Source organism: Haemaphysalis longicornis, unplaced genomic scaffold, assembly GCF_048455015.1.
Source record: "Haemaphysalis longicornis isolate Haplotype H1 unplaced genomic scaffold, Haemaphysalis longicornis Haplotype H1 scaffold_1, whole genome shotgun sequence".
NCBI lineage: Eukaryota > Metazoa > Arthropoda > Arachnida > Ixodida > Ixodidae > Haemaphysalis > Haemaphysalis longicornis.
This window is the reverse complement of record NW_027526203.1, coordinates 300,212,662-300,235,429: the sequence shown is the minus strand read 5'-3', so window position 1 is coordinate 300,235,429 and position 22,768 is coordinate 300,212,662. Positions and strand designations below refer to the sequence as shown.

General features: G+C 45.7%; 2 protein-coding genes across 2 annotated transcripts in view; both read right to left on the bottom strand.

Annotated features, from left to right (window-relative positions):
• LOC144159260 (tachykinin-like peptides receptor 86C) overlaps nt 1-22,768 on the bottom strand; it is a 165,117-nt gene that overhangs the window by 16,812 nt on the left and 125,537 nt on the right. The window lies entirely within an intron of this gene.
• LOC144149141 (uncharacterized) lies at nt 12,876-17,597 on the bottom strand. The gene is made up of 4 exons (XM_077680683.1): nt 17,377-17,597; nt 16,225-16,501; nt 13,205-13,424; nt 12,876-12,976 (listed from the first exon to the last, which is right to left on the bottom strand). The coding sequence occupies exons 1-4, from the start codon at nt 17,466-17,468 to the stop codon at nt 12,891-12,893; spliced, it is 675 nt and encodes a 224-aa protein (XP_077536809.1). The 5' UTR covers nt 17,469-17,597; the 3' UTR covers nt 12,876-12,890.

Here is a 22,768-nt window from a genome sequence, read left to right as displayed (position 1 = left end):
AAGCGTACTGCCAGTAATTAAGTTACTTTGACAGCTTCTGACACCTCTGAATAATTTCAACCTGTCTCCCGCACAAGCTTGCAACACACAACGACAGAGAGAACAACTCTCGAGATCAATCATAAGATCGATCAGAAGATGATGTGTAACTCGTCCTTTCTAGCTTATTAGCGAGGCTAAGTGGTCAGGGCTCCTCGATAAGCATTCAAAATGCGCACGCTCCCATCAAGTATTTTTGAGATGCTCCTATGAAGATTCGACAGTTTGCCCCACACCAAGGGGTGAGCTCTTAGACGCGCATTGTGCAACAGGAAATAAAACGCCTGTCCTCTATTTTTTTTTCATTGTTGTAGACTTGCATCAGATGAATGTTGTTCCTATGCCAAACGCATTAATTTTTCTGCGCCGTCACAAACGTCTTATTAGGAAGTTTGGAGGTGTTTGGGAGGCTCAAAACGTTCGTGTGGATATTTTCGTCAGGCTGTAAGGCATACTGTACCTTCTTCACAACTTTCGTTATGGCTGCGTGAAAGGAGGTGCATATCCGCACCGTGCTTTGTTTATTCACATGCAAATGCAATGAAGAGGCTTCTGCTACGCCACTGCGAAACGGCGCAGAAAACGTTGTACAGAGTGGTCGAAGGCGGTTTTTGTGCCCCGAATTTCCATCCTAACCACCGCTATCACAACGAACTGACTCTAGACAGGAACGGTTATGACATGATTACGGTGTTGAAGGCTAGATATACTCGCTAACGAACGCAATTAATAGTCCACCGCCAATTCCCAGTATAACAAAAATCCGAACCAATGAATATGTCCAAGCAGCTCTTTAATGTTTTCAACCCCTTCAGGCGTAAAGAACAAATCCTGGCCTACTCGGTATGGCGTTCCATGAATTCAAGAAAATTACTCTTGCTCTCTTATCCTGGAATGAGGATCCCGTCCACTAAGCCGCTCGGTTTTACTGTTAAATAAATGTCATCCTTGATTTACCAGTCCCGGGTGGTCCGCGGGCAGTCCGAGGGGTGCCTTCGGACCGGAAGGTTCATAGGAATACATGGGAAACTCGAGCGCCGCATCGCGACTCGGGCAGTCCGTGGAGAATCCGGGACTGATAATCAAGGAGGCCCAAAGTTTCCTCCTCCTCTTTTTCCTCCTCTTGAGTGCAGTTTTACTGTAACGCTTATTTAAATATTGGGAAGATATGGTTGCCGGAAATGTACCGTAAATATTTCTCCACGTCTGAACAGTGTTAATGTATTTCTACCGTGCATGTGACTAGCATGCGTGCATGAGTATGTGCGTAATCATGCGCATGCGTGCGTGTGCGGGCTTGCGTATGTGTGTGCGTGCGTGTGTGTGCGATATTGCAAAAACGTGTTTGGGGGGAGGGAGGGAGCACCTGCAGAAATGATGGAATCCGACTAGCGCTGGCTCCTCTCCGTACTCAGTTTTTACACTCAGTACCGAATTTTTATAGGGACCAAAGAGCATTAATGAAACATGGGTTTGCAATCCTAAGTCTCTATGATTTGGTTTACACTTACAACTATCAGACGAGGCTGAAAACGCGATTACTTTGTGGATGAAGCGGTCATGGCGCCGTGCCCTCTATACGAGCACAGCCTCCGAGCTTTAACCGACCGTTATTGGTAACGTGCTCAATTGCTAACGTTTTGCTTAGTAAGCCTCCATGCTGGTTAGCAGCGTGGCATAAAACCAGCAGGCGCCTATACACACTGTAGGATATTTGGAACTCAACCTACATTTCTTGCGACCCATTAATGCATGTCGGCTTAATTACGCTTAATAAGAGGTACAAATTCAAGGTGGTACAGGCCTACGCGCCTACATCGAGCCATGAAGACCAGCTAGTTGGAAGCTTCTATGAAAATGTGGAATTGGCAATAGTAAAGTAAAAACACAGTATACCGTAGTTATGGGAGACTTCAATGCTAGAGTAGGCAAGAAGCAGGCTGGAGACAAGGCAGTTGGGAACTATGGTCTCGGCTGTAGAAATAACAAGGGGGACCTACTAGTCGAGTTCACAGAACCGAATAATCTGCGTATCATGAATACCTTCTTCTGCAAATGGGAGAGCCGGAAGTGGACCTGGAGGGGCCCTGGGGGGCATAAAAACGAAATAGACTTCATATTATGCGATGAACCTGGCGTCGTGCAGGATGTGGAAGTGCTCAGAATTGTAAGCGGTAGTGACACACCGTATGGTAAGATCTCGAATTAGGCTAGGTTTGAGGAGGGACCGTAACAAGCTAGTACGAAAGAAGCCGATCAATGAGCTAACAGTAAGACGTAAAGTAGAAGAATTCAGGACCGCGCTGCAGAACCGATATTCACTTCTTTCCGAGGAAGCAGAGTTTACGACACAGCAAGCGAGCGACAATCTTACACGCATCATCACGGAATGTGCAGTAGAAGTTGGGGGCACGATGGCTAGACAGGATACTGGTAAACTTTCCCAGGAGACGAAAGATCTAATTAGGAAACGGCAAAGCATGACAATCTCCTCCCCAGCTGACAGAATAGAACTAGCGCAGCTTTCGAAGTTAATCAATAAGCGCAAGATAGCTTACATACGGAAGTATAATATGTAGAGGATCGAATACGCTGTAAAGAACGAAGCTAGCCTGAAAGCAAGGAAGAGGCGTCTTGGCATGGGGAAAAATCAGATGTATGCACTTAAAGATAAGCAAGGCAATGTCATCACAAACAGGGATAAAATAGTCACAGTGGCCGAAGAGTTCTATAGGGATCTGTACAGTAGCCGGGACATACAGGATAATGCCGAACAAGAAAGTAGTTCAGAGGAGATAGACATCCCACCAGTAACGACCGGAGTAAGGAAGGCTTTGAAAGAAATGCAAGGGGGAAAATTACCTGGTGAAGATTAGATAACAGCACACCTCTTGACGGCACACCTCAAAATTGTACTAGTAAAGCTGGCAAACCTGCACACGCAATGCCTAATGAGCGCGAGTGTACCGGAATCTTCGAAGAACGCGAACATCATCCTAATCCATAAGAAGGTTGACATGAAGGACTTGCAAAATTACAGGCCGATTAGCTCACTGTCAGTCGTCTACAAGGTACTTAAGGTAATCGCTAACAATTTCTGCCATCTTAGATTTCAGTCAACCTAAAGAACAAGCAGGGTTTCGTAAAGGCTATTCAACAATGGACCCTACTACACAATCATTCAGGTGATGGAGAAGTGCGCTGAGTATTATACTCAACCCTATATATATAGCCTTCATAGATTATGAAAAAGCATTTGCCTCGGTCGGAACCTCAGCAGTCATTAAGGTATTACTGAACCAGGGTGTTGACGAGCATTATGTAAGAATACTAGAAAATATCTACAATGGGTCCACAGGTGTCACCATCCTCCATAAGGAGAGCAGTAAAATACTATAAGAAAGGGCGTCAGACAAGGAGATACAATCTCTCCAATGTTATTCACAGCATGTTTACAAGAAGTATTCAGAACATTGGAATGGGAGCAGGGGGGAGTAAGGATTAATGGAGAATACCTCAGTAACTTCAGATTTGCTGATGACGTTGCCTTGCTAATTAACTCGGGGGACGAATTGCAAAGCATGCTTACCGCACTGGACAAACAGAGTAGAACCGTGGGCCTGAAAATAATATGCAGAAAACTAATGATCAATAACCTCGGGAAAGCACACCGGTTTGAGACAGGTGGCGAGGCAGTGGAAGTGGTAAGCGAATATATCTACTTAGGCCAAGTTGTGACCCCAGATCCCAACCATGAGGCAGAGGTAATTAGAAGGATAAGAATGGGGTGGAGTGCATTCGTCAGGCATTCTCAGATAATGACTGGCAGCCTACCATTGTCCCTGAATAAGACAGTGTATGACAGGTGAATCTTACCGGCAGTCACCTATGGGGCAGAAACATGGAGGCTCACTAAGAGGGTTCAACTTAAATTGAGGACGACTCAGCGAGCAATGGAACGGAAGATGATAGGTGTAACATCAAGGGACCAGAAGAGAGTGGAGTAGGTCAGGGACCAAATGTGTGTTAAGGACATATTAGTAGAAATTAAGAAGAAATGGACGGGGGCTGGGCATGACCGTTGGTCATTAAGGGTAACATAGGGGACCCTCAGAGAAGGCAAGCGTGGCAGGGGGCGGCAAAAAGTTAAAAAATGGTCAGATGAGATCAAGAAGTTGGCAGGGATAAATTGGTGCCATTGGCACAGGACCGGGGTAATTGGAGAATAATGGGAGAGGCCTTTGCCCTGGAGTGGGTGTAGATAGGCTGGTGATGATGCTGATCATGAATGCATGTCGGCATACACTCATGCCATGACGACGTAAAGTGATGTGATACAATACTTTCGAGCGTTCGGCAAGGTTGCAAAAACTGTTTTACGATCTCCTTACAAACTATTACCGGGAGTCACGGATTCTGCCAATACCGACAGCCCCAATGCCTAGGATTTGTTTTCGTCTTAAAGTTTCGCTGTTGCCAGATGTTAGCAGCTGGCTGATCCCTTTGTTCGAAATATTGCTAAATAGACAAGCTGACGCCTAGCTCCGGCTATTCACGCTACGCACGGGACTAGCTTCGAAAGGAATGCCCCGACGCCGCCAATGTTTCTTCTGGAGCAGTATCAAAAACTGTACTTTAAACCACACCTTGAGCTAGTGTATGCGATTTTCAGTCTTTTATTATGATAAGAAGTTACGCACACGCAAAATCTGGTGCGCACAACCATTAAAAGACAACCGAGCCCGAAGGAACAGCTGGGAGAGCGTGCCAGTGCGAAGAAGACGAGAAATGCAAGAATCCCTATGCCGACGTCACGGAGAAGCGCTTAGCAGCGCCGCCTGTTGCCGCGCTCACCGCAAATACTGATTTGCGAGCCTCATTCACTACCTACAATGAAACATTAAGCAAGCTCTCACGGTATACACAAGAAAAACGTGATTTCGTCATGCAGATCAATGAGAGCATAGAAAAACGTCAGACAGATGTGCAAGGGGAGGAAAAAATCTTTAAGAAATGGACCTCACAGCAAGGAGGACGCAAACCCAAAATCCATAAGATATGCTGCTTACTATGCAAACTGCGAAATAACACGGACTACTACTATCCCAGAGAAATTCTGCCCGAAGGAACAATGAAACGTTTGTACCACACTGGTCTATGGGAGAAAATAAGAGCGAGATCGTACTCCCCAAATGTCTTTACTGAACCGGTGGACTGAACGGTTCGAAAAAAATGAACTCAGTTCCACTCAGTGTGAAATCTACTGAAAAAGTGGAGTTGTGGTTCTCTTGTGATGGCTCGGATGTGAACGGGCGCGCGCCAGTGGATGGCAGCTAAACGTTAGCGGCGGGTTCCTCTCCCTTACCTAGAAGGAATGAGAGGAACCTGTGTCGGCTAAGCGTCGGCGAGACCCCTGTGCCCTCTATCGGTAGGTCTGGGAACCAGGTTCTGCGAGGCCGCCTGCGTGACACACGATCTACAGCATACTTACGACAAGGAGCGGCCTACAACAGCTCTGCTGTTAATACCTATATCTGCAGAATAAATTTTATAAGGGTTCTCCAACTTGAACAGGGGACCACTCCTGCTAGAGACGCTGAAAGTTCGAAAAGTATACAATTTTCTTCCGGTTTTAAAAATAACGGATAGCTTGGTATACAAAAAAATTCAGCACTGCTGATTTTCTCATTATATAGCCTAACATTACATAATATACGCTTTATTGCCCCTACTTTTTAGGCTACGTGGCACTCCCGTGTGTAGCGCTTCTGAGTCAAGAGTGCTATAGGCTTTAGAGGGAAGTGACGTCTAAGGCTGCGTTCCAATTCGCGGACAGCTTGGTAGATAGTCTACGAAGCTGTCTAACTAGACGTCTAAAGGAATGAAATTGGAACGGCGTCGCGGTCGCAAACGCAACACCAGCCCAGACGACAGCGTCGTAGCAGACATGTTGAGTTGCGCAAGCCGCAAGTTTTGTAAGTAATATTACCGTTGTTATTACAAAAGTTATCGAATTTAAAAATTATACAAAGTCATTTTCATCACTAGTAAATTATACTAAGTATTTATATAAAGGAACAAGGGCTTTTGTTTTAACATTAATACACGAAAAGGTGGCGCTGGCGTCACTTATTAGTTTAGACAGGAAGGTAGCCTGCATCATTGCTGACTTCGATGCCGTCTCCTCGAAGCAGTCTTCGTTGACTGCTTCTTTCGAATTAGAACGGGGCTTAACATGGCGCACTGTCCGCGAAGACGGCAACGAAGCTGTCTAAACGGTACATTGGAACGCACCCTTAGGATCTATAACCATTCATTTCCTATCGATAACCATTTCTTTCCTACTTTGTCAACTGCGGCGCTGTTGCATTTAAAAAAGCCGTGCTCAGCTCACAGCCCAAAGTACAGAGCTGTCCCGGACAAGGAACCGCTTCGAGTTGTCTCTGCATGAAAAAACGAGGCATGTAGTTGTAGAACGGGCATGCCTTACTTTTGCCTCAACAGTTCCAGCCCATCTTTCCCTGTCCAAAGCCGCTGAACCAAAGAAAATATGACAGACAGGCGCCTTTATTATTAGCGTAATGCGGAACTCTCCCCAAGGATCGCGCCTTGAGTTCAGACAAATTCCCATGTGCTTCAACCCAAATGCATTACAACGAATGGGGATTAACTTGCATGTTACACGGAATAAGTAAATATTCACTAGAAATGTAATATACCGGACAAAGGCCTACAGGCATTCCCTGTCATCAATACATAGAAACGCTTATTAAACGAAGCATGAATTGCCTTTCAAACGAACGATTTCTGCCGAACTATTCAAACCAACTACAGTCGAACACGGATATACCGAACACGGGTATATCGAATTATTGTCTACTTCGAACTCATAAATTATCCCCTTGAAAATTCTGTGTAAAAGTATAGGAATTCGTACGTCTATATCGAACCGCATTTTTTCCGACATTGGGTATATCGAACGCCGCGCGAGCTGGAAGGTGCTCTTCGGCGGTCGCTGCACCCCCGATTGAGGTTGAGGAGGATGTGGAGGAATGCGCGGGCATGGCGAAGACTGGCTCGCCGAACTAATCCCCCCTACCGGAACGAATTAGCGCTTGCCCAGACGGGCCCCGTTACCGGCCGCCGTAGCGTTAGCGGACGGACCCCGGTATGCTAAATCTCTCTAGGCACACAAGCCCGAACGCTCGGAAAATGTGACAGTGCGAGGTAGGGATGCCCCGAATGCGCACGTCCTTTTTTTTTTCTTTTTTTTTTTTTTGCGGTTGCGTACGTTCCCCGGCTTGCCGAAAAAGAGTTTTGTTTTTTTCTCTCTGTGGGTCTGTCTTCCCCAGATGTCGTTTCGGGAAAGGGAAGAGGGAACGAAGGCGCTGGTGGCCTCCTCCTTCTTTTGCATTTTGCTGCTGTTGCTGCTGTTTGGCGAGTTATCCAGCACCTTTCGGAGATCACTGTTTCTCTCGGAGATGACCATCGCGAGCGCTTTGTTGGAGTCCGTTAAGAGAGCCTTGGAATTGTTACCTCCAAATTTCTTGTGGTACGTGCGCGCTGTTGTTCTTTTGCGTGTGTGTTGTGCATGGTGTGTGAAGGCGCAGCGTACTGCTGGAATTTTCTAGTTGTGCAGCCTCGAGAAGATCGAGACCAGCGTCTTTAATTTCATTTCCAGGACGAAGAAGCAGGCCAAGATCAGCGATTTTTTCTTCATGGAAATAAAGCGTCCTGTTGCGTCGTGAGTGCGGAATTAGTTGTCATTCTTGAATGCGACGATCGGTAAGTGATCGTCCGCCATAGGTGAGGTCTCAGAGCCCATATTTTTTATATCGAATTTTTCATATATCAAACTATTTCGCGATCCCCTTGGAGTTCGATATATCCGTGTTCGACTGTATTTCTACCAGGGCTGCTGGGCATTGCGCGCAAGCAGCCCTGGTGGTACGCGGCGTGCACAGGTTTTACCCGTCTAGTCGGTGCGCAAACGCGCGACGTTTCTGTGATTTATAGCTCGTGCGACATTGTCCCTTGACTTTAGCTCCAGAAGTGAAAACTACTGACGCAAATTTCCGAGCTGACGCGCGCTTCTATTCAATAACTGAGCGGTAAAGTTCTGCGGGAGTCTCTGGAAGAAGGGAAATGTTTCTTGAAGTTAGGGTGAGGCTATGTTCAGACTACCGACGTAACAGCCATATCGTGAGCTATGGACGTAAAAAAAAAAATAGTGTGTCACGCAGTTCGGTTGGCTGAGACGTGAAATTACGTCATTCTTTAAAGTTATTACGGCTGTTGCGGTAACAGTCTAAACCCGGCCTGACAGATGAAACATGCATCATATATTTGTGGATCGGGTTCTTGTTCCTGAACCGTATAGGATTACCGTCAGTGCAGCGAAATTGAAACTCGCTAGTTTTACCCCATGCAGAGGCTTTATCCAGTGTTTGCTACTGCCGAATAACAAATTGTTTTTTACAGCTTCTCCCGAACATTGAAAAAAAAAGCCTCAAAACAATGAAAATGAACCGCGAACAAAATGAAAGGAAGAAAGGAATAAACATAAATATGATAATTTATGCGCAGCATGCGTCCCCAAAAATGAAGCTTTCTTTGGACGGCGCCCCGTCACGCGCGTCGGTCTCCTTTGCAACTGTGACTAAGGGCAACACACATTGTGATTTATTTCCCCTTAAATTGATACGCCCCTAGTTCTTTCGCTAGGAAACTAAAATTGTTTCGACCATAGTAACCCTGTTTACATTGATTGACCCGAACCAGAAGGCCCGAGTTTGAGCGAAACTCGGGCAAGGCGGAGCTGTGGTGATAATAATAACCTCATGATAATATTTCGGGGCAGGGTTAAAACGCTTTAAAAATGCGATTCATGCTATTCGCTGATTATTGAGGTGACGTAATCGGTCCAGGGCAGCGCGCTCCAAAGATGCGCCACTAGGGCGTGGCACATCTTTCAGTGCGTTCATCGTTCCACTGCTGCACTGGTGGCTACCGGGGACAAGCAAATCCAACTACTTTATTTTATTGTACTTTTACTTTATTAATCGGCATTTCACTACAAAGTTTATTTTATTTTTATTACACGCGTTCATATGAGCGTATTTTTTGAAATTTTTCGTGCTAAGAAGTAGTTTCTGCCGTCAGTGGCAGACAGTGCAGTCACGTGACTATGTCCGACTGGCAAAAAAAAAAAGAAAGCGGGGGATAGAAGCGCGCCACATACAAAACAGCCACCGTTATCCGCTATTCCGTTATCGAAACCTTCCGCTTTTAGACACAAAATTTCCTCGGCGTTGTCCAGTCTGCCTACGTGCTTTTAAGGCGAAAGCCTGGCGATACGTATTAGCAACTTCTTTCCTAATACATTGTACTTGCGCCTTTTTCCTCGCCTTTTTTTGTGTCTTTTGGCACGGATTAATTTAAACGGCTTCTTTTCTGCTATTATGTGTTTGCGTCAGTTTTTCTCTTTCATTTGTTCGTCTTAGTGTGCAAGCAGACTCGAACACGCCACAGCCTCCCTAGAATCCGGGATCTTCGAGGGTGGTGTGCACCTGTCCTGCTCCACTGACATCACGTTCAGGTTTCACTCTACACGCGCTATTCAGGTTCAGGTTACACTCACGTTCAGGTTTCACTCTGCACGCTATTCTTGGACTGAAACCACTTTTTTTGTCCATCCATCACGGCAGCGTTATCGTAGCCCTGTGACCGACAGTCCTGTAGGTTCATTTGGTCCGATTCTGGCTTGCGTAACATCACCTCAACAAAGCTCTCAGCATATTTCTTCCTTACCTAGATAAAACCGAGGAAGGACGCCTCAACACTAACGTATTTCTTGTCGAAATCAACTTTCACGTATCCCACAACATCTGACATTTGTTCACAGTGCGCCTGGTAGGGAGTCGTGTCGAACATAATGCCATAATACTTGACTTTGCTGATTCTTTGCAACAAGGACTCGCGAACTGCGGCAGCCATCACGCGGATGAATTCGTTTCGGGAAACCCGCCGCGGTGGCTCAGTGGCTAAGGCGTTACGCTGCTGAGCACGAGGTCGCGGGTTCGATTCCCGGCCGCGGCGGCCGCTTTTCTGATGGAGGCGAAAAGCAAAAACGCCCGTGTGTACGAGATTTTGGCGCATGATAAAGATCCCCAGGTGGTCAAAATTAATACGGAGCCCTCCACTACGGCGCGCCTCATCGCCTGCGTTGCGTCGGCGCGTTAAACCCTACAATCAATCAATCAATCATTCGTTTCGGGAAAGACGTGATAGGTACGCTGTGGAGCCGGGATGACATTCAACGTATGCGAAGTGTTGCTTCATGACGCGGTCGAAAACAGGAACTTCAAAAGACCAAGAAAATTTCCGACCATTGCTCTCATGGCTGTTTGAAGACCCTCGGTGCCCTCGCAATGAAGACCCTCGGTGCCCTCAGTGCCCTCGGTGCCCTCGGTGCCCTCGCAAGTTCTGAGTAGCAAGGAATTTTATCCAGATGAGAACTCTCGTCAAAAGTTCACGCCACTTGTGCTTTCCTTTCTCTATCTGTGATTGAAGGTCGGCACCAATTATTCCTGCGGCACCGATTAAATTTATTTCCACTGTGTGAAACACATTCGGTGATTTTTTGCATTTTCGTGAAGTGTAATGCTCTCGGGTGCCTTCCACTCGTCAAATCGCCCTTCTTTTTGAAAAGGTGATAGTTCATCTGAGCGGAAAACAAATGAGGCAACAAATGCAAAATGCTGCGTGTTTGAAAGAAGATAACATCTTAAATCGGTCGTTCCTCATTGAACGGTTGTTTATTGGGTGTTTCAGTGTCTCAATTTCATCAGAAAAATAAACGCTGCGGCTAAAAATAGAACGCAACCGCGCAAGCTCAGGAGCGCAACGCCTTCCACTGAGCATTCGCGGCGGGTAGCTTTTGAGGGAACACGACCATAATGCTTTGGTGTGAAAATAAAAGAGGGTCCCTGAAATCTACCACACGTGGTTCACCTCGCCTTGTAAGAATACCTCCCAAGGGTTAATCGAATTGTAAGGGTGCAAACTTTAAGAGCGCTCCCCCTCTCTCTCCCCCCCCCCCCCACCCTCGCCCGCTTCTGGAATACAAACGAAAACAGAAAGCACATGCAATGTAGCACGCACACACACTGGATATCATCTGGGGTTGCCTTCTGGACTCCGTACCTATGGATTCACACATAGGTGGCGCCGCTTCGTGACAAAGAAAGCACTTTACCTGCTTTAACAGCGACATTGTAGCAAAAAATGAGCGCTGAGGATGACAAGGACGGACAGAGGGGGACAAATACGGGGCGCTATGCCGGAAGGTGCGGGGGGCGCTAGCGCTCCGTGTGAGTCCCCCGACATTGCGCCCCATGTGCATGTGCGACCTCGTCCTTGTCATCCTCAGCGCTCATCTTTTGCTACAATGTCGCGCCAACAAGCCCAAACTGGAGCTCTCTTCAACAGCGACTTTTGCGGCCGTGCCGCCCCGCTGCGGTGACATACGGTAACCCGCTGCCGCTTTTTTCCCTCGGGCACATTTTGGGCGTACTCGGCTCGGCGCCGCCTCCCAAGTTGCGCCCTGGGCGCTTGTACCCCCCTGCCCCCCTTCCCCCTCCCCCTTAGTTACGCCACTGTTTCGAATCGGTTCGCTTGATCAGTTTTGTTGCGATGGTAGATATGTTCCCGTGAAAATATACCTACGGCATTTGCTTCCAGAGCATAAATAAAAATGACAAGACATCTTTTCTTGATTCCAAGCAGGTGGTTGACTATTGTATGCTTTCCCGAATTTTCAGTCGCGTAAGACGTGTTCGGGTATGGTTTAAATATTATTGAGCTCTAAGGGATCCCGTACTGTGGAAAAATAAACGGCCATTGGAACGGGAAGCAGCTGAAGGCGAGCGCACTATGCACACTGTAAAAACAATCCATAATTTTACGGATAAATTACGGACCAGATGGCAATAACAAAACAGAGCCGTGATCCGTTTGATGCAGAACAAAGAAAACACCCGTAATTAAACGGAAGTGCGCTCCGTCCCTCGGAATACGGATGCTCTCTCCGTTACACGTCAGACGGAATCTTTTTCTGCTTTGCAAAATACGGGCGTTCCCTCTGTATGATGCAGAACAGAAACAGATCAGTTTAATAAATAACTGCAAGAAATATATTGTCGTGTCGATAGTCGGGAATCGATCGAGAAGCGAAAACTGCGCCCCGATAACTTTCGTGGCGTAATGAATGCGGCTCTCCCTTACAAAAATGATTGTTGAGTTTCATAAGAAATTTTGTTGAATTCCCTCAACAAACATTGTTGAGTATCCAAAGAATTTCTGTTGAGATTGTGTTGAGGATTTGTTGAGTTTTTCAGGAAAAGTGGCCACCGTGGTTTCATTGATTTTCCGTTGAATTTCTTACGTCGAATTCCCATTGAGTTTCTGTTGCCTTTCCGTTGAGTCTCCACTGAATTTCGTATTGATATTTTGTCGAGGTTTTTATGAGTGCCCAATGTGTTTCTGTTGATATTTTGTTGAGATTTTTACGAGTGCCGCATGCGTTTCTGTTGATATTTTGTTGAGATTTTTACGAGTGCCCCATGCGTTTCTGTTGATATGTTGTTGAGTTTTACACGAATGCTCAATGTGTTTCTGCTGCGATTTCTTTCAAAGGTTTTTGCGATCATTGTAGGTTGAACAAGAATCTACATTTTATCGCACCACCAATACACGAGTTTATGGTGTGGCAGTAGTGCATGTCATGTGACTAAAAATTCTGCCTCATGCAGACATGCAAAAAGAAAAACAAGGTGTTCAGCGTGCACTTTTTACTTTATTTCCCGATTCAAAAGCGATGATAGGTTATTTTTTATGTAACCGGCGCTCACACCTGGAAACTTCTGGCCCGTGTAGCCTGCAAGAGATAGAATGAATTTATGATTTACTATAAAAAATGAAAACGTGTTCAGCAAGTTCTCAGAATTAGTAATAAAAGTGTGCAAAAATAGACACTTTCCCAAAAAGCATAAAAGGGATGCACTGATCTCACTGTGCACATGAAGAAAAACGGGTGATTAGCTACAAGTTGACAAAGATGACAGCTTTGTTCTTGGCACTCTAAATGCAAATCATGTGCACTCACCGACCACAGCCTTCACCCGCACGGGGTCCAACCCTGGCTTTGTAGGAGTGTCGCCCTGGGCTTTGCCTTTCCCTCCAAAGAGAGTTTTCCCCTTGAGCTCCTCCGGAGTGAAGACATGGCGCAAAAGAGCCCTGGCAAATTTGCCAGGGCCACTCGCACACGCATGCACCAGCTGATCCAGGTACCCCTTCTCAATTAGCACACCGCCCCCAATGTCAACCTGCGAGCAGAAAATAAAACCGAAACAGTTGAACCAACATGAACTCCAGGATCGAGACAATGAAGAGTTTGAGTACCCATGAACAATTTCTCAGAATATTACGGTAATTCATTTACAGATTTTGGCATTGATCCACTAAAAATTCTTTTCGAATAGATTTAATTTAAATGTATATTTTTAGTTTTTATGGGTGAACATGCATACCTCAACATGCTTTCGGCTTGTTTAAACAAGCCTTTCAAGAATTCATTAAAGTGTTTGCCAAGTGCCCACTGCAGTACACCGTGGGTGTATTGCTTTGTGGTAGAAAGGCCAAAAAAAACCATTTGGGTGCTGTTAGGTCAATCTGGATGAAAGGTTGTGGCTAAAATAGTCAGATGGCTGTAATGCACACAAAGTAGGCAGTACGATGCCTTGCCCTGACTCATGCAACTATCCATAAAAAACTGACCTTTTTTTAGCACCCGATTCAGCAAAATAAAATGAGCAGACTGTTATTGATTTTTTAAATTATTTAAATTGAAAAGAGTGAACCCTAGTTACAACTAGGCCAATTTGCTCCTTCATTTTTTCATTGGCTAGCAGTGCACGAGGGTCATACGCGAAATGTGGTTTGCGGCGTGGTGCTAGCAGGAACTTTTTGTGTGGCTGGTGTTCTTTCTGCAGGATTGTGGGTTTGCGAATGCCTTGTCGTAAGGGATACCCAGCATTGTTTTTGGTTCGAAATTCCGCACTGCGCTGTTCACGCCTCCTACAACCACAGACACGAAGCAGGCTGCACGATGAATGCTAGCACAGCGTGACAATTGGACAGGTGCGGACAGCGGCTCAGATAAGGTAATTTTGCACTGTCTGTGTCATCTCCGCGCGCTGATTGCCTTATTTTTTTTTTTTCATTGCTTCAAATGACTGTGGCTCGAATAAGGAAAATTTATGCACTTAAAGCTGCAACGATATTTCATGTGGTGGTGGCGTGTGATAAGAGGCACTGTTTTTACTGTGCCCCCCCAGGCATGCTGCGCACTTCTTGAGGAGTACGAGAGTTTGAGAGGTGCTCTAGTGACAGTGTTCTGGTATGTTGAGCGCATGACCATCCTCCGCCTGAGCTTCCAATGCTGAGCGATTATGCACAGGATCTGGGTGGAAACGACTGCGAGGTAAAAGTGCAATAAAATTACATACAGTGGCGGTGACAGAGATTCTACCTGGGGGACAAAGATTTTCAAGTGTTTTCTTTTCAATGTAGATGAAGCATAAATTATAATTGATTGATTCTCGGGGTTAATGCACCAACGCTACACAGACTGTGAGGTGAGCCATAGTAGAGGGCTCCGTATTAATTTTGACAACCTGCGCATCTTTACATGCGCCGAAATCTCAACCACATGGGCATATTTTATAGCAGACATGATAGACAAGAATTTCCATCCTGCACTGGGCGCCACCAATTCTTTCGGACTGCGGGGCGAGCAGACGACGCTGAGTCCCACGCTGTTGCTCCGTGCCATGCGTGAATATCAGACGCACCGAACGGCATCGAAAATCGGTGTCATTTATTTGGCATTTCAGCAGCAACAAGTTTAGCAGTGCCTAAGGAGAACGTTTAATTCTTCCAAGAGGTGTCCCGTTCGCCCATCAATTCTGTTCCTAACCCACTAAGGTGGCGGGCCAGTCCACACCACTTTGTCCTGACAGGCATTGCCTGTGAGGCCACGTTTCGTCCTGCCAGCAGGACGCCTGACCTTTTTATCCTCAATTGATGTTTATTTTCGGAATTCTGGGAAAATTGCCATCATTGCCTTTTACTTGGCGATGTTCAGAAGCTACTTGTCCGGGCAGGCGTGATTACGTCGTTACTGGCTGCACCAACAATCAGCGTAAGCACAAAGTGCTCATGCAAGAACCGTGCGAAGTGCACCATGACAAAACAAGTGTCTGCATGTGCGGAGTCTATTGGCTGCACAAATTTCCTGCGTCGCTTGAGTGTCACCGTAAATGGGTCGTTGCGCTAAATCGCAGACTTTGAGCCTGGCAAATTGGCCAGAATGAGCCCGGTGGTACGCTGCTTTTGGAAGCGCTGTTTAATCACCCTCATGCTCAATCCTTATCGCACGTTTCTGTTCTTTGGAGGTATGTTTGGTCCGTTTCATCGACGGGAAGCCATCGAAAATCAATCAGACACTTATGCTGCAGCTTGGGTACGCGAAAAATTCTCAAGTAACCCTTGTGAAAACCGTGCTGATATTCGAATATGATATTATAAATAATTAGCAACTTGAGAGTGGATGAAATGTTCCCTGCGTATGGTGCTTGTTAGGAAAATTTAATGGTGAAGTACCGTCCCTGATTTAAAGACTGGTGCTACCTCGGCTATCCTCCAATCACTGAGAATAGTGCCTGTCATGAGAGACTGCGAAAAAAGTGCCGACAAAATCTACAGACTGCGGTATGTACTTTTCGGTATAGTGTGATTAATAACAGTATGAGCTGAAGTAGATAATATTGTAAGCTTACTTAAAATGGAAAGTAGCTCCACACCAGTCTGTATAGCAAATTCAAAACCATATCGAAAATCCTAAATGTTTGCTTGACTTGATTACATACGGATACTTGCTTCAAAGTCAGTTCAATTTCTATTCTTGCACTTTAGCCATTGGCCCCAGATTCGCTTCAATATCCCTGCTAAGCAATGACACACTCAAAATGCACAACACTGTTTCATGAAACTTTCAAATAACCAGGGGCTAGAGCACTGCTAACAGGTATACATTATGACAGGTTCCAACATGAAATAACTAACCTGAAAGTACATAATCAGTGGGTGCACTGATGTGGCAGCGGTGCCTGGACCGATGCGTTGAGCAAATGCGCTGGCTTCTGAACGGGTGGTCCAAGCGGCCAGATGATGGATGAAGGATTGACTATTCCTGGCGGCAAAGCGTACCCAGCACCAAGGAAAGGCCAGGCAGTACTTGGGTACAGCAGGTGCAGTGTCAGTTGGCCACGGAGGGCCCTGGCAAAGCCTTTGAAACTGGACTGAAAGCCAGCCAGCCAACCCGGACAGCCAGCAGCAGCACCTGAAAGTGCATAATCTGTGAGTGTGGTGGCACTTGATGAAATACAAGCACACACAAACCACGAATGCTTACATTAAGCAGATTATTAATCGTTAATGAGTAACCTCCAAGGCCCTAATAAGAACATTCCCGCAACACCCAAACTGAAATTTAGGTCAGAGTAATGTATTTATTAGGCACGCAGGTTCTGTGAGTGGGGTATGCCTGATATATGCAAAGCTCACTGCTATGCTAATTTGCATGGAACGCTTGCTAGCAGCCCATATGCATCGCTAGCTTTCAATCGGAACTGGTGTGTACTAGTTGAGGCTCCTCCATTTCAATGCCTAGCTTGCCTTTGCAAGTTCGATTCTCCAATATAAATAGAGTTGAGTGGGCAGGCGCCCCTGCGAGACCACGCGCGCGCATTTCACCTTCAATTTCCACGTATGTGAATGTGAGCTTCATGAGTACGGCACGCATACCACGACGCATATCGCGGCCCGAAGACCACGAGACGGGTCGCGACGGCGGCAGCCGGTCTCGCGAGCGTAATAGCTGCGAAGCGCACTGCACGGAATTAACAGTCGCCGCAAAGGCACTGTTTGAGAGACACATAACAAACAAACGCCCCGGTGTTTAAGAGCCTTGCGTGATGTCAAATAATTAGCTGCCGCGTTCTACAGCGCGAGCATCGCAACAAAGGTCTAGCTTCAGCGTAAATTGATGCTGACGGCTGCGGAAACGGTAGACTGGTAAATCCAAGGCGCCAAACAAGTATGCTATATCGCATAGGCTCTGAGAGCAAATGAGATGGGGGTCTACCGAATAACTGACCCATAAGCACCAGAACTCGTTCCGAACAAGAACAGAAAAACAAAAAAATGCGTACTCACCCCAGCAGAAACGACGTTTCTCGCCTAAAATCCTTCTTCACGCTCGTCTTGCCCTTCAAGGACACCGACACTTTGTTCGGACGCAATGTCATCCACCTTTGACGCGCGATGATCGTTGAGGCGATGATCGTCACCCTATAAAGCTTTTATAACTATGATTTAAGCTTGAAATAGATAAAACTGAACAAATCGCCCCAGCTACCACTCCGCACAAAACCAACTCCATAGGGACCGGGCGGCCGTTGTATGGCACCACCGTCGTTTCAGCGAACAGCGCCGCCCGTGGCGAACCGCTCGTCAGTGGAATGCCGGTGGCGGTCAGCGCAGCGTTGTTGTGCATGGCTTTCTGTCGTTTTTCTGCGGTGCGGCTGGCAAAGCTAACGTGACCCCACGTGCATTTTTCAGATCGGTAAATCTTGAGTGTGGATGTGACGTTTACGAGGCATGCCATGTGTGTTATTTACGCCCATACTCAGTATTTACCAATAGCAGACGACGCTCAATGCGCCAAGCTGGAAGTCAAGCTGGAAGTGAAAGTTCGTTGCTTCATGCAATTTTTTCATGCCTGCATGCAGTTTCGCGAATCCAGGAGTATATTGCCGCTAAATGCTCCCACGAAGCCGGTGTGTGCAACCGATCTAGGAATGCTGCGGCACTGGCCTTTGGCAGTTGATGACGAAACGGCGCCGACGTCGTGCACAAGCGAAAGACAAAGTTGGAGGGTGTCTTCGAAGATTTACCTCAAAACAGAAATTGTGACGGACGACGCTTCCGTATCTTCATGACCTACGGCTGAAACGTGTTTAATTTCACAGAAATGCTCTTACTACAGTAATCGCGAATCGTTGATAGAATAAATACCGCATGATAGTAGAATGTTATTGCTTGTCGTGGAGAAGCATTGCTTTACAAGAATTGCAATGGTTGCTGGCTAGTTGGTAAATGGTTTTTCAAAAACCAATTCCTGCGTGGCTGAACGACGCAAGACAGGAGGGTGCCCGAAACCTGTACTCAGCTTCACAACTGAATGCTGCGGTCGGTTTACAAGCTGCCACCTACGCTTGAAAAATCATGCACACCTCCGTCTAACGACGATGATGGTTTATCGCAAAGCTCTATCGTATGGGTTTCCTTGGTTGCCTTCTGGATTTAAACTTTGACTAGTTAAGCATCGAATTTGACCAGCGGGCAGTTTGGTCTTTTGATCGCAGCGTCTTTTTGACCATTTCCCATTCGATTTCGCACGAAAAAAGCTTTGTGTTCAACCATCATAATCGCTAGACGGAGGGCTAGATGATTTTGCTGTTTAATTTTGAACTTCCATACCCCCTCTCCAAATCTAAACTTTTTCCAGCGTGTCGGAAATGTGTCTGTGGTGGAGGACTCGGGCTCATGCACCCATATTTGAGGCAACTAATCGCGCGTTTTTGGTATCTTCGCCAGGCATTACACGATTTTTTTAGGTACTCTGCAAAGAATACTTAAGCAATAAAAAACACCGGCTGATGTTAACACTGCCACATTTTTAACTATCGGTGCCAGCCTTTATTCTACGCAGGTGGTAAAACGGGAAGGGGAGGAGGGATGGTTTGTAGCTTGGGCTGTTGAGTTGGTGAATAACTTTGGCTCTTGATAAAATAACCACCACAAACGTGGGATTTCCACTTTGGCTTTCAGGCTCCCATGCTGTCACAGTGTCGTTCACCAAAACCGAAGGTACAAAGCTCACGGTTACAGAAAGTGTAAACTACCGCAACATTTCTACGGCTACACGGTAATCCATCTCATATGCAGGTGCCTTTCTATTTAAAGTACACGTATCGAGGTATCCCAGAGCTAAGGCTGGCGTGGAAACCGTAGTCAGTGAAACCAGTGAAGACAATTTAAAGTGGTAGAAATTAATTCTAATATTGCAATAGTTTTATTCCTACTCAGATTGCGCGAAGCCAGGCGCAGAGCGCTGCAAAAAGCGCTCGTGTCAATGTAGTCCTTCCCCAACCTTACAAGAATCCAATAAGTTTGCGTAGCCGTGAGTGCATTTAAGAAGAAAATAATACTAATAATAGTAGTTTTATTCGTACTCAGAACGGGTGGAGCCAAGCGCAGATCGCTGCAAAAAGCGCTCATGCCATTGCAGCCGATACCCAACTTTAGACGCGTCCGACAAGTTTACGTAGTCATTACTGCATCTAAGAACCCAACACATCTGTTTAGACTTCGTTTCATCTCACATGTCTGCTCACAACGCCACCAAAACATACAAAGCACCGAAGCAAACACGACAAAAACAACGGAAGGCTGTGTAGTCCAATGCACCGGCTCATTCCACTGACGAGGGGAGCGCCGAGTGGTGGCGCCACCCGTCCAGCTGCCCGGTCCCTATAAACAAACACACAAAAAGGGAGTGATAGTTGCCAGACTGCAATAGCAGCATTTCTGTGTTTGACGAAAATTGTGTTATTGGTAATTAACTTCCTGCTTTTAAAGTATTAAAAGTGTTTATAACTTGAATTTGAGGTTTTTAAACGCAAAAGCGAATAACAGTAAACTAACTGACATATATACTTAAATTGTAAAGGTTTTAAAGTTAGTTTTGGTTTTGTTTTCACGGCGGGTTTCTCTACAGAGGAGGTGCGAGAAAACGAACTACTTTGGGTTTAGGAAGAGGGTGGCAAACGTCGGTGTGATTGAAAGCAAGGAACAGGCGCTTACTATGGTTTTAAAAAAGAAGAGGTAATAAAACCTTCATAGGGAAAAAAAAAAAAAACATCCGACGAGGATTCGAACTACGGACCCTCAAAACAGTAATCGAAGACGTAACCACTCGGCCATACACGCGGGACTTCAGCCAATGTCTAAAATGATTGTATAACTACGTAAGCCGGCAATGAAAATTGTCGTTTGTGTCTAGTCAATGCTGCATTTTTGGAATTCTGGCAGTTCTAACGCTTGTTTCTCACGCACCGATTTTGCAGACGAGGTCACATTGTTAGTACTCCGAGCGATTGAGCCGGAGCTCCCTTATTTGACTCAAGCAAAGCTATCGCAGGTCACCCGCCATCTTTTCTTCGCAAGCCACGGTAGCCACGAAGGAAATGGCATGCGCCGTTGGAATTGTGGCCGTTGTGGCGTTGGTAACGCTTGTTTGTCACGCACCGATCTTGCAGACAAGCAACATCGCGCTAAAACTACAAGCGATGTCACTCCTGGCATGTCAAGCGCATACAGCAGCGAAAACCTCTGAGTTTGTAACAAGTTGGGGATAATGCAAGGCAATATTAAAGAGACCGAAGCATGTGGTGGCGGCGACGTAATAAGTGCAGCAAACAGGTACTGTGGGCGGCAGCGACGAGCGAAAAAGATGTAACATGGGCCGCCCCCGCCGGCCTGCGCAGAAATGGAAACATGCAATCGAAAAAAACTGTCCGGCCGATTCAGTTTGTTGTTGACGAAGAGCAACCGAGGCTTCAGCAACAAACGATTGTGCTTGCCGTGGTATGAGTCAAAGCATATCTTGACATCGTTGTCGTTATGCTATCGTCCGTCTAGAAGGGAAAAATCAGAACGCAAACGTTTTCGTCTAGCGTCTATACCAGATATAGACGCTGCTGTTTAATGATATCTGGAGACAAATTTTTAGCTAATGGTGAAGCAGCGGATATTTTGTAGTATGGACAAGTGAATTTTATGGGTTAACTGAATGGCTGAAATTGAAATATGCACTCTAGAAACATTGATAAAACAACAGTATAAACAAGAATTTGAATTTTGTTCGATCACACTGAAAGTGCAAGTTATCAGAGTTTGTACTGTACTTTACCTCGTGCTGTATCTTGTACTTTGTATGCTTCCAATGCTGACAAGGCAGAACATATATTGTCTGCGAGATGTTACACAAAGCATCAGACATGACGCGCTGATTTGTGCGATATGTGACATGTTGTAAGAATACCTTGAAGACATGTTGCAGAACGTCTAGGACTCATCGTTGAAATCTTTATATCATGAACATGTTGTTGATCTTCGACATGTTGTTTGACTCTTTACGATATCAGACCTTTATAATCTTGCAGTATATCGACATCTAGTAGAAGTCCTTATCATTAAAGACATGTCGTTATACTTATTCGACAAGTCGTTGAAATCTTTGCGATATTGGACCATCATGATGTTGAGGACAACGAAATGTCGTTGAATTCATAAGGTGTCGACAACATGCCGTAAAAGTTATGTGATTTTCGTTGAAATCTTTTGAAGACATCTCGAAATCGTTATGATATCATGCATGTCGTATGGATATGTTGCCATATGTACAAGAAAGCGCTGAGAGTTGCATTGTGAAAGCTGGCTACCTGTACAAAATGCAACTTCCTTGAAAAATGCAACTTATTTAATACACTCACACTGCACAAAAATATGCTAAGATGCTGCCTAATTAGGCTCATACATCCAGGACAGTGGGTATTAAAGTTTTAGTGCACGTGGCTGTCCATGTCGAAGAAGCATGCAGATAGTATTTGGCATCAGTTGCTGATGACTTGCCCACGAATAATCACCATGAGTCACTGAAAATACAACAAAAAGTCAACAAGAACTCCACAATAGAAAAATCATTGTGCGGACCACAACGAAAATTCCGTTGTGTTCTCAATGTGTAAACTCAATGAACATTGAGTTTCACAAATAATCACCATGAGTCACTGAAAATACAACAAAAAGTCAACAAGAACTCCACAATAGAAAAATCATTGTGCGGACCACAGCGAAAATTCCGTTGTGTTCTCAATGTGTAAACTCAATGAACGTTGAGTTTCACAAATAATCACCATTGGTCACTGAAAATACAACAAAAAGTCAACAAGAACTCCACAATAGAAAAATCATTGTGCGGACCACAACGAAAATTCCGTTGTGTTCTCAATGTGTAAACTCAATGAACATTGAGTTTCTGTTGATTTTCCGTTGAATCAATGAGAACTCAATGAAACGTCAACAGAAATTCAGAACCCATTTTTGTAAGGGCTGTTTCGTTAGTGTCTAAAGTGTAGTAAACTTAGTGAGGACCATGAGGCCCATACCGCTCAACACGAGCGCTGTATCTTGTCATTACGACGCTCCAGCGACGTCGCTGCCCCGGACCTACAAACTGCACATGCGTGTGTGACCGGGGCGCTTGTAGAAAATATAAGGTCATTTGCGTGCAGAAGCAGAGTTGCAGAAGGTAATTTAGTTCTTAAGGAATCAATATCGGCCGAAGTATTTAGCCTACAGTTTAAAACCAAAGTACAGCAAGCACTATTCATGCAGTGCGAAATCGCAGTCGCAGCCAGTCACACATATTTTTGCGAGCGCTTTCTCGAAACAGCGGAGTTGATGGCGATCAACTATTGTG